The 14150-nt window shown below is 32.9% G+C and overlaps 1 protein-coding gene across 2 annotated transcripts; it reads right to left on the reverse strand.

Annotated features, from left to right (window-relative positions):
* Positions 1–966: 966 nt before the first annotated feature.
* On the reverse strand, positions 967–11138 carry LOC110636403 (crossover junction endonuclease EME1B). Of its 2 annotated transcripts, XM_021786098.2 has the most exons (12): positions 10741–11136; positions 9676–9831; positions 9447–9520; positions 6713–6883; positions 6479–6632; positions 6273–6382; positions 5904–6079; positions 4929–4992; positions 4693–4811; positions 4477–4566; positions 2935–3049; positions 967–1225 (listed from the first exon to the last, which is right to left on the reverse strand). In XM_021786098.2, the coding sequence occupies exons 1-12, from the start codon at positions 11015–11017 to the stop codon at positions 1046–1048; spliced, it is 1686 nt and encodes a 561-aa protein (XP_021641790.2). In that variant the 5' UTR covers positions 11018–11136; the 3' UTR covers positions 967–1045. The 2 variants fall into 2 exon arrangements, with proteins under 2 accessions (XP_021641790.2, XP_021641791.2); XM_021786099.2 differs by lacking the exon at positions 4929–4992 and having other exon boundaries at positions 4693–4779; positions 10741–11138.
* Positions 11139–14150: the final 3012 nt, after the last annotated feature.

Here is a 14150-nt window from a genome sequence, read left to right on the forward strand (position 1 = left end):
TTTTTAATTAATACAAAACCGAACGGACACAGTGATTCGGTTGATGATGGCGGGACCTTCCATAGGATGAAGGAAGGAACATCCCAATCCCATAAACAAGATGTGGTAGTGGCGAAGCCTACAATCTCCAGTGGATTTCAGAACACAAACCAACCTTGCAAGTGCCACCCCGCTTCAAGGACAACCGATATACCTTTCTCTTTCTGCGGAGGCCAAGTGTCCTACACTTGCCATAAATTTACCTAACAAATGCACATTTACATCACAAATTCTATGTAGTTGAATTAAAACCTAACCAGAGGAGACAAAAAAACTACAGAAAAAATGACACTCGAGATTTAAAAAGCCCTGACGTAACCTAAGCGCTAATATGACACCCTCCCTCACCAACAGAATTAGCCCTCATCATAAAACCCCATCCTCGAAACACAGAGGAACAAAATCCACAGGAATTTAATAAAACAATCTCCACGACAATGGTGACACATCAAATACCATAATTCTTTTAAAATTTAGGAATAACTGCATGAGTGATGCAGAGACCAGACAGATTTCTTCTCCACAACTTTAGTCTAACACCACTAGCTGATTTCTATGTGCGTGCTCTGTCACACTCCACAAGCACACTCAAGGGACGTTCCCTCTCTTCCTTTTGCGTGCAATTCAGCAAGGATCTTTGAAGTGGCCAGATCCTTTGCTTGCATTAAAGATCCCTCAAAATATCTAAAGGAATATATAAGGGGGCTGGGTAATTCTTGATTCGCCTTATATACACTACCCTGATCATCGATTTGATTCGCATCAGACTGTCAACATAACTACTGATCATGAAACCTAAGGATTGTGGACACAAGTCAATTCTAATGCCACTGGAGAGTAGTGAATTCCAGCTACAACTTCAACAATATACTGCTATCCTCAATTGCAGGAAGCACATCAGCTGTCCTTGCTAAGAAAGCATGGCAGGAAATAATTAGTAATCACAAACATTATATATATATATAATCTTCTATCTTGATTACAAAGAATCGCATTGTAAAGTTATTCAAGACGATTGATGCCTGAAAAAATCAGCACCATCTTCAACATCATCAGTTCTGATGCTTCCACTTTGAGCCATAAGTATTCTGTAGACTCGCTTTGAACAAATCTGACCTACTCTTCTTTCACCACCAAGTAAACCTTCTGTGGTCAAGTCCTCGAGCAGAAATTCCTTTTCATGCACCTGGCATTTGATGGGAGAGAAATGTCTTAAAATGAAATGCTAACCCTTTCAAAGAAACAAATCAAGAAAAAGAAATGTAAAGCTAATGGCCAATTCGCCAGATTCTTCACACCGAGGATATGGCCTCTCAGAGAAAAGGTAGGAGAAGGTTAAGTATAATAGACATCTTCGACCCTTGCAAAGCCAGAAGCTTTGTGAAATAGGGACACATTTTCTATTCTTCACTCTGAGAAAATTAATTTCAGAATTGGAGTAAGAAAGAATCTTTTCAAAATTAGAGCAGTATTCATTTCCAATTCCATCCTAGCATAACATTTTGTCACAGGATGCAATTTGCCTTCATTCAAGTCTCAAAATATACTGTACCCTTAAGCTACAACTTCATTAAATATTAAACAAACATATTCTTGTTTGGAAAAGTCAACTTGTTAGCACTATCATTAAGACAGCATGTATGATACTAATTATTTGCTTTATTTCCATTTTTTCTTTTATCCTATTGTTTGAGATTAAGGCTTAGTTTTTATTATTTTTGTTTCTTTTTTCCTATTCTCTGTATAGCAATATTAAGCTACTGTTGCCAGGTTGCTTTATGGTACTGATACCAATAATTTTAGGCAAACAATGGGCAGCAAGTTCCTAAAACCTCCATTTCATAGAGGTACTCATCTATGATCATCAGCATTTCCATTATTATCTGCTCAGAAAATTCTTGTGGGCTCAAGTAATCAAAAGCAATCAGGTGAACGAATTGGCACAATTCCTTAAAGTCAATATATATGCTGTGTATGCATGTGTATGTAAAGCTTGTAGAGTTAATAATAATTATTCTGCATATACATTATGTATACGTGCATATATATATACATGGTGATTAACTACAACTCTAATATGAAACCCAAAAAACCGATTCAATTAGTTCAGTTTCCCTTCAATTGCCATTTAAATTATACCATAAAAACTATAGTTTCCTATGCCCAAAACACCCAAATAGTATTAAAAGACCAGAGTATCGGCCAGTTCTGACGTCACATCCTTTTCCTTAGCTTCCCCATTCAGTTACCCTTGAAATGATATTTAAATAATACCATAAAAACTATAGTTTCCTTTCCCCAAAACACCCAAAGAGTTCAAAAGGCCAGTATATTAGTCAGTTCTGACATCACATCATTTTCCTTAGCTTCCCTTTAAAAAGCCACCCAAGTGCACCCTTGAACCAAAATTGCAATTCACCAACACAAGTAAGGTTCTGAAATGAGAGAAACATTGGCGACTTCTGAAACTAATCACTTGTTCCCAAAACAACCAAATTTTAGCATACATTAATTACAAGAAAAAAAAAATTTTGCACTGGTGAGTTTCTTGAAAGTCATTGTATATGAGGCTGTGAAAATGGCAGTATGAACACAGGTGAAGGTGCATGTTTTAACTTCATTGTGTGAAATCCCAAAATTAAACTAATCCAATGTGACCAATTAAATTTCTGAGCATATTTTCTCAATGCGGATGGTAGACTTGTATCCTAGGTTCTATGTAACTTGCAATGAAGCCAGTCCAATTCATAGGATGGTAAGATGCACCCATATGAATAAGTGAACCATATGGAAAATTATAATATATAGCCATTATAGAAGGGGGTGAAATCAAGAGCACATCTTATATGTCAGTATCAGATAGAAAATACATGGGGCATTTTTCCTCATACTTACCGATATACTAGGATCCATGTAAACACGTAAAAGAGATTTCATGGTAGGATACTTCTTCCATATAGCAACAGCAAATCGTGGCTGCACCTTTGGGATAGCTACCAAAGCTTTTAACCTGAATTTGGAACGCAAAATCACAAACCCATAAATGAAGGCAAATAAAAAGATTTAGTCCACAACTCCACATTGGTTTCATATCTGTCGTGGAATTCCCTAAGGAGAATTCAACATCTTTCTATAACTAGATGATCATATCAGATCACATCTACTTCAGATAGTTAATCCGATAAAGTAAAGGTTCTGCATATGGTTTTTAAGAGCCATATAGCATATGGATTTATATAATGAGCAGCCTTCTCCATTTACAAGCTTAATTTTTTAAATTAGACAATTACTACAGACTAGAGTCTTAATAAATGAAAGATGAAAAAACTCTACACTTGAGATATTATATCCATACTTCAGCTTCAGAGAGTGGATTCATTTTCTTTTTCCTTGTAAATATTCCAGATCTCTCCTGTTATTGAAAGTAAACACACTTGTGTAGTATATTTGTGTGTTCCTACTTCTATTTGGATTGTATTTGTATTTAGTAGGAATTATAGGAAAAGTAGGAGAAGTAGAGCGTACATATCTGTATCTAATCATATTATGAAATTGAAGAAATTCTATTCCATTACATCACCTAAATTTCCCACTTCCCCTATTTGGGTTTTCTTTGTTAACTCAACTCAACTCAACTAAGCCTTTATCCCAAAAATTTGGGGTCGGCTATATGGATTCGCTTTCTCCACTCTAAACGATTTTGGGTTAAATCCTCAGAAATGTGTAATGCTTCTAGGTCATGATTTACTACTCTCCTCCAAGTCAATTTAGGTCTACCCCTTTTTTTTCTTTCTATCCTCTAACCTAATGTGCTCTACTTATCTAACTGGAGCCTCCGTATTTCTACGCTTCACATGACCAAACCACCTCAATCTCCCTTCTCTCAACTTATCTTCAATTGGCACCACTCCTACCTTTTCTCTAATACTCTCAATACGGACTTTATCTAGTCTAGTATGGCCATTCATCCACCTTAACATTCTCATCTCTGCAACTCTTATCTTAGACGCACACATTCAATTGGGTTTTCTTTGTTAAAAAAAAAAAAAAAACACTCCTAGTAGATATCCCAAATGCAACGTTCATTACTTTCTTGCAATTTGGAAGCTGAAGGGAAAGTAGGGAAGGTGAGGATTACAGTGCAAAAGTAATGTGTGCATGATACTGAATTTTTCTCAAATACATAAATTAGTTTTTCTGGATGCATAAAAAAAACAGCACATGAGCAATATGCACATTCATGTCAAGATTTATAACATAGTTTGCATGACAAACAGAAAATGCAAATTGGAAGGGCATTAAACTTACCACTAATGTTCAATTAGAAAAGCAATTGATACAATAGGAAAAGAACTTGATGGCTACCATAAAGAGTATTTAATAAATATTACAATAGTGCTAATCTGCAAAAACATACTTGGGAATAATGTTACTCACCATGGACTCTTTTTTATAAAATTCTTGTCAATAGAGTCCTTTGGGATAAGGGAACCATTAGCGTTCACAGATAGTCGCGTTAACTTATTTCTGCAATTATTATAAAACATAAGATAGATTCAGAAATTTGATCAGCTAAAGTAGATGGATAAGATATTTTTAACTCTTAAAATATTTGAGATGAAGCTATGACAGTAAGACATAAATATTAAGAACCTATATTGGCAAGTTGCCAGGCTGCAAGTCAAACCCACAATATGTTCAGCGAGTTCAGCTTCATCTCTACAATGCCTATGATGTACCCTGGAATAATGAGTGGTCAGTTTTGCCAGGACCTGTAGGGAAAGTCCAGCAGAAGATAAAAATAGCTCAGCTTCTTCAAAAGGTCTGCATATAGCCATATAAAAAGTTCTTAATATCCTATGAATTTTAATTCAGTAATATCTTATGACCTCTTCAATAGGTGGACATCTCCAAGCATTATCATTTTCTGGGTTCTTGTATTGTTCCTTTTCCCTACACATTCCCATTGTCCTTGTTACAATTAATGCAATGGTAGATTTCAAGAATAAGCAAAGCAAACAGATAGCAAAATACACAAATAAGACCACTCTAGATTTTGTTAAAACCACTATTTATTGGGAGGTGGCGAGGTGCCATAGAAAATGGAGAATTTTCTCTAAGCTGGCATCCAGAAAAACTAAGTTACAAATGTACATCTACTAGTGTGAACAATTTATTATGAGCAATTGAGCCTGCAAACAATATATATACACGCACTAAAAAACAACATAAGCAATGAAAATCATCCACTTTTCTTGATGAATCACTGACATCAAGCATTAGTCAATAACTCACAAATACAAGAACTGACCCCACTCCAATTTCATTAAACAGACAAATCAATTTCCTCGGATGAAAAAGACTATCAAAGTATTAATGCAAAGAAATAAGGAAGTTCACAAGTCAAAAGAAAGAAAAAAGGGAAAGAGAGAGAGAGAGGAGAGGGGATGGAGGGATGAATAATATTACATTTTCAAAAAATTGTCAACAGTTGTAAATTTGGCCAAGTTGGTAACATGGTAATATGAATAAACCCCTAAACTTAATTATATGCCTGCATTAGCTCCCCTTGGGTTAGAATAGACATGTAATCAAGTTTGATACTTTGACTTGACTATCACCAATTCAACAATTCTTACTCAAATCCTTTTGTATTACTTCTTTTCCCATGAACAAACTCAATATCACATCAAATTTCACCTTATTCTTATAACCAAATAATGCAAATCATGATTGAATATTAGCCAGCAAAAGCCCAATTTTATGTGAAGCCACATGGCATAAAGTCATAAAACAGACAACTGTCTGACAAAAAGTCCAAAACAGTTAAAATTCCTATAAGAATTAGCTTAAAAATTCCTCACCTTTTATTGATATAAGCCATCAGCTTATTTGTGAGATAGCAAATTGTATAAGATGGATAACAATTTTGAACTCTAGAAACATGGTCCAGAAGTGATTCATTGATAACAAGATTGCAGAATTCCTCAGCCTCATATACAAGTAACACATACCGTACCTCGGTTCCTTCAGGAGAAAGCTGCAAAATTTTTAAAATAATTATATATGTTAAAGCATAATAATGGGAAGTATGCACCCTTATTAGGTATCTAATAGGCCACAATGTGAACCTACAAGTACCTTTTACCTTCAAAAGAAAATTGACAATCTATCACATTGTCTAAAACCTTAGAATTACCATGCATTTACAATATCTACCAACAATTAATTACCTGCAAAATATGTTCTGGAACACTCATAGTCCAGACAATTGATTTTTCAATTGGATTTGATGTTATGCGGTATGTAAGGCCTTTCTCAGCAAACCTGATAAGCAAATGTCCTGTACTAATAAAGTATAAATAGTCAAGAAGCAGGTATTTGAATGAGGAATCTGCTTATAAAGAATAGAGGAAAAATATTCAGAGATGAACCTCACCTCCAACTGAACCCTGTTCAACTACCTTAGAATCAAACTCAGCAACTATAGATTTTAGAGCTAACTTCCCTTTTTCCCACTTCTGCTTTTCCTTCTCCAATTTTTTCAGCTCTGCAGTTTGAGCCTTCAAAGCTGCTTTTTGCAACTTCTCTTGCTGTACAATAGATTCTAGTTACTTATTATGCATAAAGCGAACTACCATTAAAGGTGCAACATGATTGCCAAGATACTTACTTCTTTTTTGAGCTTTTTTTCTTCTGTTAATCGAATTCTTTCCTCTTTTGTCATCTTCTTCTTCCCCGCTACCTTCTTTGTACTATTCTTGTCAGAATTAACGTTAGTTCTGGGTTTTACAGTCCTGCTCATCTGTTCCATGCTAAAATCTTCTCTATCAGGACTACTTACCTGGTCCAACATCATTGAATCATAAAAATGAAAATTAACCAAGTGGAAATAATGGTCACTGTAAAGCACCCAGTAAATGATAAAAGCAAATGTCACTAAGTAGCAAAGTTCAAAAGTTTGCAAAGGAATAATTGCTTTGTCAAACATACTCTCGTTAAACTACCCATCAAAATACGACAATAAGAGCAATTATGAAACTCTTTCAAGGCCCACCCATGAAATTTGAAAACTGAAATCCAGAACTCAACCTCTTATGGGGAAAATAAAAGCAAAGGTCCACACTCTCTCTTTCTTCTCTCTTTTGCTCTCTGAAATCCTTTGCCCTCTAAGTTATTCTCTCTCCAACCGCAATAATGAAATCATTAATTGCAAAGAAATAAAATTTACAAGGAAATTTAATCATTGAAACTAAGTTAAAGGAACTATGGGAATAGATTGCCCATAAGAGTTTCATTTTCAAAACAAAGTTCTTTAATATGAACAAACATTCATGTTATAATCTTTAAAATCAAGGAGACTGCATTATTCTTGATTGATTTCATTTGGTGGCATGGGAACAATAAACATAACCATTTCCAGATTATCAATTCAACATAAAGAATTTTCTTTTCAATAGAGAGAAAAGGTTTATATGTAGAGAATTAGGAGGAAAGTGTCAATCTCAATTTTATTTCTTGTCTTATTTGTAAATATGATCTTATGGGTCTGAACTCTAGATATTTACCTTTTCAATTTTAACCTTTTAAGGTTGAGCATAAGCCACGAATTAATGTTTTAGAAGTATACATCTCTCAGATTTACATAAAAGGGTGGTTTTGCCAAAACAATGATCTATGATTTATTATCCTTGCTATCGTTTTGCAAGGACATAAAATCATCATGAAAAGTTTGAAATTTCCATTAGTTAACAAGCAATATAACTTTGGTGCATACGTACAAATCTTTACTAAGTTCTGAAATTCATTGGCATGCAACCTTTACAGCCACTTTGTTCAGTTAGAATAGAGAATTGAAAACTTAAGCACATTAAATGATATCAAAGGTTTCATCATAAACCTGACAATGAGATAAATAGGATTTCATCTTCATTAAACATACATAGTTTATAAGATTATTCACTCATGTCATCTTTTCTTCAACCTAGAACATCTATATAACACCACCACCCCCACCCCCACCCCCACCCACCCCTCCCCCCCCACAACCCCCCCAACCCCAAAGTGCACCTGACAGTTATATAAATAAGATTTCATCTTTTCCCATACACATATTCTTTTTAGGATTTTTCACACATTATCTTTTATTTGAACTTGAACATATTTTTTAATCCCCCACCCCCAAAAGGGTGCACGGGCACAAATAATAAATATATTTAAGCTCTTTCTCTCTCTATGCCTTTCTTGGACAGAAAAAAATTGTTACAGTCTATACAATTTGTCAACCCAAATAGTTTGGAATTAAGGCTGAATTGATTTTGTGTGACTACAATTTGATATAGGATAACAAAGAGGGAATGACTATATTGACCAAATGGACCCTATGCTGCAGTAAGAAGATGCCTTTTTAGGGAGCTTTTGATGGTGCAGAGACAATATGCAACTAATTGGTAGGTTAAGTGCTGTATTCTGGAAATGTTAAGGAAGCCAAAGGTATATGTATAATTTTGAACCGAAGAAAACACAGAAAAATTAAGATTTTAAAACTGCAATGTTTCTGAATTGTGCACAGTGCCACAAACAGTAACTTTTCAATAATTTTGTGGCTAATTTATGGAAATATTTTAATGGTTGGACAAGTAGGAAAATCATGGCTGATTTTAGGGATTCTTAGAATCTGATCTGAATTCTATATGAAAGCGGTGTATTTATAATTTTGAACAGAAGAAAACACATAAAAGTTGAGATTTTAAAACTGCAATGCTTCTTCCTAAATTGTGCGCAGGCTATAAAGAAATTTAGGACTAATTTAGGGGTTCTTAGAATCTGATCTGAATTCCATATGAAGTTGCTAAAAAATAAAAAGAAGATAGAAATTTCTAATTTTTCATGATTAGAATTCCTTAATCTTCACAGCCAATGTCCTGTTAGCATCATATAAAGGGTTAGAGTCACACCTGAGAATCCCAAATTAAACTAAGGGTTTCTGAGATTTTTGTAAAACTATTCATCATTCCCAAAATAAAGCAGTCTAAAGTCTAAACACAGTATATATAATTCAAGAGATCCATGATAATTTTTCCTTGGTGCATGTAGGATTTAAAAACATTTCTGGATATGCTGAACCAACAGAGTAACATATGGAATGACTTGTTTTTTTTTTTTTTTTCATCTAGTTTATTTCCAATAAAACAAGATAAAATGCAAATGGAAGATAAGAGACAGAAGGCATGCACATCTTAAAAACAAAATTATCACAATCCCAGTTTCTCTTTTTTCTTCAGTTATCATGCCATCCAGTTTCTTCTCTAGTAATACAGTACTCCTATAAGAAAGCAATACAGATTACATTCAACAACTAGAAAATGAAAATTAGTCTTCCTAGCATTTTCTTCATGAAGAATTACCTGATTGATATCACCTTGCAAGAAAATGGATTGGGAAGAAGTGTCCCCTGATGCTTGAGCCAGATTACCATCCCCTGATAATATTTCCATAACTTCAGTAGATATAGAAGAAAATGGATTCCAAGTGTTGGGACCGCTATCTTTTGAATTTACAGAAAAACATTTGGAGTTTCAGGGTTTTTTTTTTTAATGAAAAAAATAACATTATTTAAATTGAACATCACCATACCAAGTGAATCAATGGAAGCAAATAGTCTAGAACTCCACCCCGTCTTCTCTATCTCATCATCACTATTACCCATTGTTGTGTTCTTCTGATTTCCCATTACAGATTCACTTTCCGATTCATCATTTTCGGATTCCAAACACATAAATCCACAATTTCCTTTTAGAGATTAAAAGAAGAAAAGTAAAGAAAAAAAAAACTGTTAATTCAGAGAAATAATGATTCCATAATGAAACTATTTCTGTCAAGCATAAAATTTTGAAGAACTCCACAAAACAGTCAAGAAATATGCTGAAAAAAAGTACCATAACTGCAAACAGATCTACTTAGGATTTCAAATTGACTAATATTTCATGGATAACCCTAAATTGACAATGATGTCAGGAAGAACTCAAAACAAACAAAATAAATCTAATTCATCCAAACAGAAAATCATACAATCATCAGTGCTTCTAGGTGCCCAAAAATAAAGAACAAGAGAAAGATACAGCAGCCACAAGGAACGGTATAAACTATTAAGGACTATATTAATAATGCAGAAATTTACAGAAATAAACACTTGGTAACTGGGAATTATGAGAATGACAGAAAGACTAACAAGCCGGATGTCAGCTAGCATTAACCACCCAATACGTGTGTGTGTGTGAAATTTAATTCAGCCATGAAAACACTTAGACATCGAAGTTTTCTTCATACACACACTGATTGCATCCTACAAATTGACTAAAATCCTAAACTCAGCAGTGAAAAATGCATAACAATTCACAAATTACTAAAGCCAAATGTATAAAACGATAAAGATGATAATAATGTAACTAAAGATCAACAAAACCGTCTATAACCCAAAGAAACGAAATAAAAGCAAATGTGAAACCCTAATTTCGAACCACTAAATATCACTTCCAGTCATTTCACCAAGCTCCCAAATTGAAAGCAAGCAACCACTGTAAACAAAGGAGAACCGCCAAAACAATTCGCAATCAGGCGCAAATCAGCATGATACCACCACCACACCCCCCCCCCCCCCCCCCCCCCAAAAAAAAAAAAAAAAAAAAGTAAATAAATAACCTGAGGGCTTTGGATCGCAATTGGAAACCACAATTTGGGGATTTGAAGTCCCCATTGTGCATTTCACGATAGAGATATCAGACATTGGAGTGTCGGCAACGAAAGAGGGAGTGGAGGAGAATGAGGAGGAGGCAGGCCGTAGTTTCTGTGGGGTCGGGTCATCGTCGAGCACGAGAATAGTAGGGAGCGGGTCAGGTCCAGTTCTGGGTTTTTTGGGTAGATACGGTAGTGGAGTCTTTTGGTCTTCGTCGTCGGAGATGATGATTGGATTAGACATTGACGCAAATATGAAAGAGCAAATTCGAGAGTGAAGAGTTTTTTGCTTCTAGCACCATGACTGTGGTCGTCTTCGAAGAAGCGCGGGATCGATGATGAAGGGATCTGTTTGGTTAAGAGGATTGATGTTTCCATGTTTGGATTACAATTGTTTTTGTTTATACCTGGAATAAGTCCATCCAGGGGCAGGGATTCACCTGACTCCTGAGACCTGTCCTGGGCCTGTGATCAGGCCCAACTTATCTTAATGAATTATTATTGTTATCATATTAATATATATATATATAATTTTTGAAATATTATTATTTTAATAGGACAAGTTAGATTAAAGTATTAAATCCGAATTGAACTAGTTTATTAAATGAGTAAATTAATGAATCGATTTTTAAATTAATTTAAATTTATAATTAAATTAAATAATGAAGTGATTCGAGGTAATTCAATTAATTCGGTAATTAAAAAAATAATATGTTTTTAAAATAAGTCAAATTTTTTGTAAAATTATTTTTTTTAATTTTATTCCATTAATCAATTTTGAAGATATATATATATATATATTACATTTCAATTTTAAAACTATTTAAAATATAATTATTATTTTCTAATTTTAAATATTCATTAAAAATAATTTTTAATTACTTAGTAAATCTCATTTACTTAGTTAAAAGCTACATCACCAATACCTCAAACCATAATAATAATTTTTTTTAATTAGTTGTCCACACAACGTCATTAACTATTAATTATCATTTTCATAAGTATGATTTTTTTTTTCAACTTTAATTATTAATATTAAACTATTAATTATGATGATTAAATCAAATAGACTCTTAATTAATCAGTCCATTGTATGAATCATCGTATCTAGTCTGATTTTTAAAATAATATATAGTCTACGTTAAAGGAGGAACAAAGGCACGTGATGTTGCACCTTTAAACCTCTAAATAAAATCACTTATACGCAGCGTATAGCACATAAATAGAATGCAAAAACCAAAATCTGAAAATGACCTAAAATCTACAACCCAACAAGTGAGAAGCAATCTATACCCACATTGTGATGGCTACTTCTATGAGTCCAAACATGATAGAAAAAATAAATTATTCTATATTAATAAAACAGAATAATTATTTATTTTTATTTTATTATTTTATCAATAATTAAATATGATTTTGATAGGTGTTTAAAATATATTAATTATAATTAGCCATCAGTGGAGGCACGTGATGGACCACGGGCTCCAACAGCTTGGGGGGGAGGCGGACCATACTATGGCATAATTTGGGGATGTATAGGGCATCATTTTCAAGGCTTAAATGTGGGTGATTAGTGTCCAATCGTGCTACTGCTGGTTCGATAAGGGTTGGCATTGGATTGGCTGGGCTAGGAATTGTGGGGCTGTGTGGTGGACCTCTCTCTCTCTCTCTCTCTAGTTGAGAGTGGTCACAATCTGCCCATCTAGTTGTTTTCTTTTGAGATTGGTCATGGTTTTGGGACACAGGCAGCCCCATTCTCAATTATGTTGTCTCCTTTGTATCATCAAATCAATTCTCATCATTTAAGCATGATTTTTGAACAGGAAAATGTTGCCGTTGCTTGTTAATTAATAATTAGTCAGCTAATAATATATATACTTTACTTAAGATATCATAGTTTTAAAAGCAATCTTAATATTATTAAATAAAAATTAATTGATAATAATAAAAATAAATTTTAAAAGTACACAATTTAGATTATAATACTAATAAAAATAATACTTTGATATATAATTTCTTTCATTTAAATTTAAATGATATTTATTTTGAAAGTTAAAATTTAAAAAAAAAATTAAAATTACAAATTACCTTCAAAGCCAAAAAAAAAATTTAAACAAAAGCCCATAAAATTAATTATACTCCTTTTCGTGGGACTCATTGTTTGAGACAAAACGATTTGTTTCAAACCCAATATTGTTGAGCCTAAACCCAAGTGTTGAAAGGGGTTGCAAAGGTTCAAATTGAATTGAATCGAATTAAATCTTCAAAATTAAATTAATTAAATTATTATATTTTAAAAATTAAATTAAAATAAATAAAAAATTGAACCGAATCGAACTGTTCTATTCTGGTTTGATTCAGTTTGAATTGATCGTTTTTTAATTTCAATTAATTTTTAAATTAAAATTTAATTTTTAAGTTATTTAGTTTGATTTTAATCTTTATTTGAATCTAATAACTATTTATCAATGAAATTAAATAATTCATATATATAAAATTACATGTAATTCGTAAATTTTATATAAAAATAAATTAATTTAAAATTTGATAAAATAATTCGATTCAATTTGATTTAATTGATTTTAAAAAAATCAATTAAATTTAAATAATTGAAATTCTCAAAATATAAAAGTAAGCTGAATTGAATTATTTGAAAAATTAAATTAAATTATTAAATTAAAATAATTTAATTTATTTAATTTAATTTAAATTAAATAATACTTACCTCTAAATTGCCTTTTTTGATGAAGTGACAAGAGTCTCCTCCAAATTAGTGATATAAAATAAAAAAGCCCTCCCTTTTAAATTTTTAATCTCAAAGTGGGCCAAAATTCACCAATGGATTGGACTGTACAAAATGTTAGGTTATTTGAAATATTGGAGGGCCCCCAAATATCAAGGACAGGCAATGAGTTCATTGTTGTTAGGTCACTTGAACCATTCAAGGGCCCTGCCCTCTAAACTTTCAAGTGCCGTACCGGCAGAGTGGCAGTCAACAAATAGTAGGATTCACAAGTGCAGGGTGTGACATTTGATGGAAATTGCCCTGTAATTGTACCCTAGAAAATGGTTTACACCCATCCACCAAACTAATAAGGTGCAACTTAGGCATTTGTTTGATTTGAAAAAAGAAAATGGACTGATTATAATTTTAATCTAAAAGTTAGATCAAGAAAAGCAAGTAATTAGATTGTTTTATAAATTAAAATGACTAGTCAAGTCAATATTATAATTTAACTATTTATATTTACCTTTTTATATTTATACTTTTCGATATGAAATTTATATCAACACTCTGTTAAAAAAAATTGGTGACTGTTATTTTAAATAGTTGATAGCAAAGGGTTCATGCATGTTCAATGAAGCCAATTTAATAA

This window comes from Hevea brasiliensis, chromosome 7, assembly GCF_030052815.1.
Source record: "Hevea brasiliensis isolate MT/VB/25A 57/8 chromosome 7, ASM3005281v1, whole genome shotgun sequence".
NCBI classification, from domain to species: domain Eukaryota; kingdom Viridiplantae; phylum Streptophyta; class Magnoliopsida; order Malpighiales; family Euphorbiaceae; genus Hevea; species Hevea brasiliensis.

Bases quoted from the DNA above. Each gene is read 5' to 3' on its own strand.
- LOC110636403 (XM_021786098.2), bottom strand. From the start codon at position 11,017: ATGTCTAATCCAATCATCATCTCCGACGACGAAGACCAAAAGACTCCA. The intron at 6,383-6,478 runs GTGAGGTTCATC...TTATTAGTACAG, and splicing joins TGAACAGGGTTCAGTTGGAG to GACATTTGCTTATCAGGTTT. The intron at 4,812-4,928 runs GTCATAAGATAT...CTTTCCCTACAG, and splicing joins GATGTCCACCTATTGAAGAG to GTCCTGGCAAAACTGACCAC.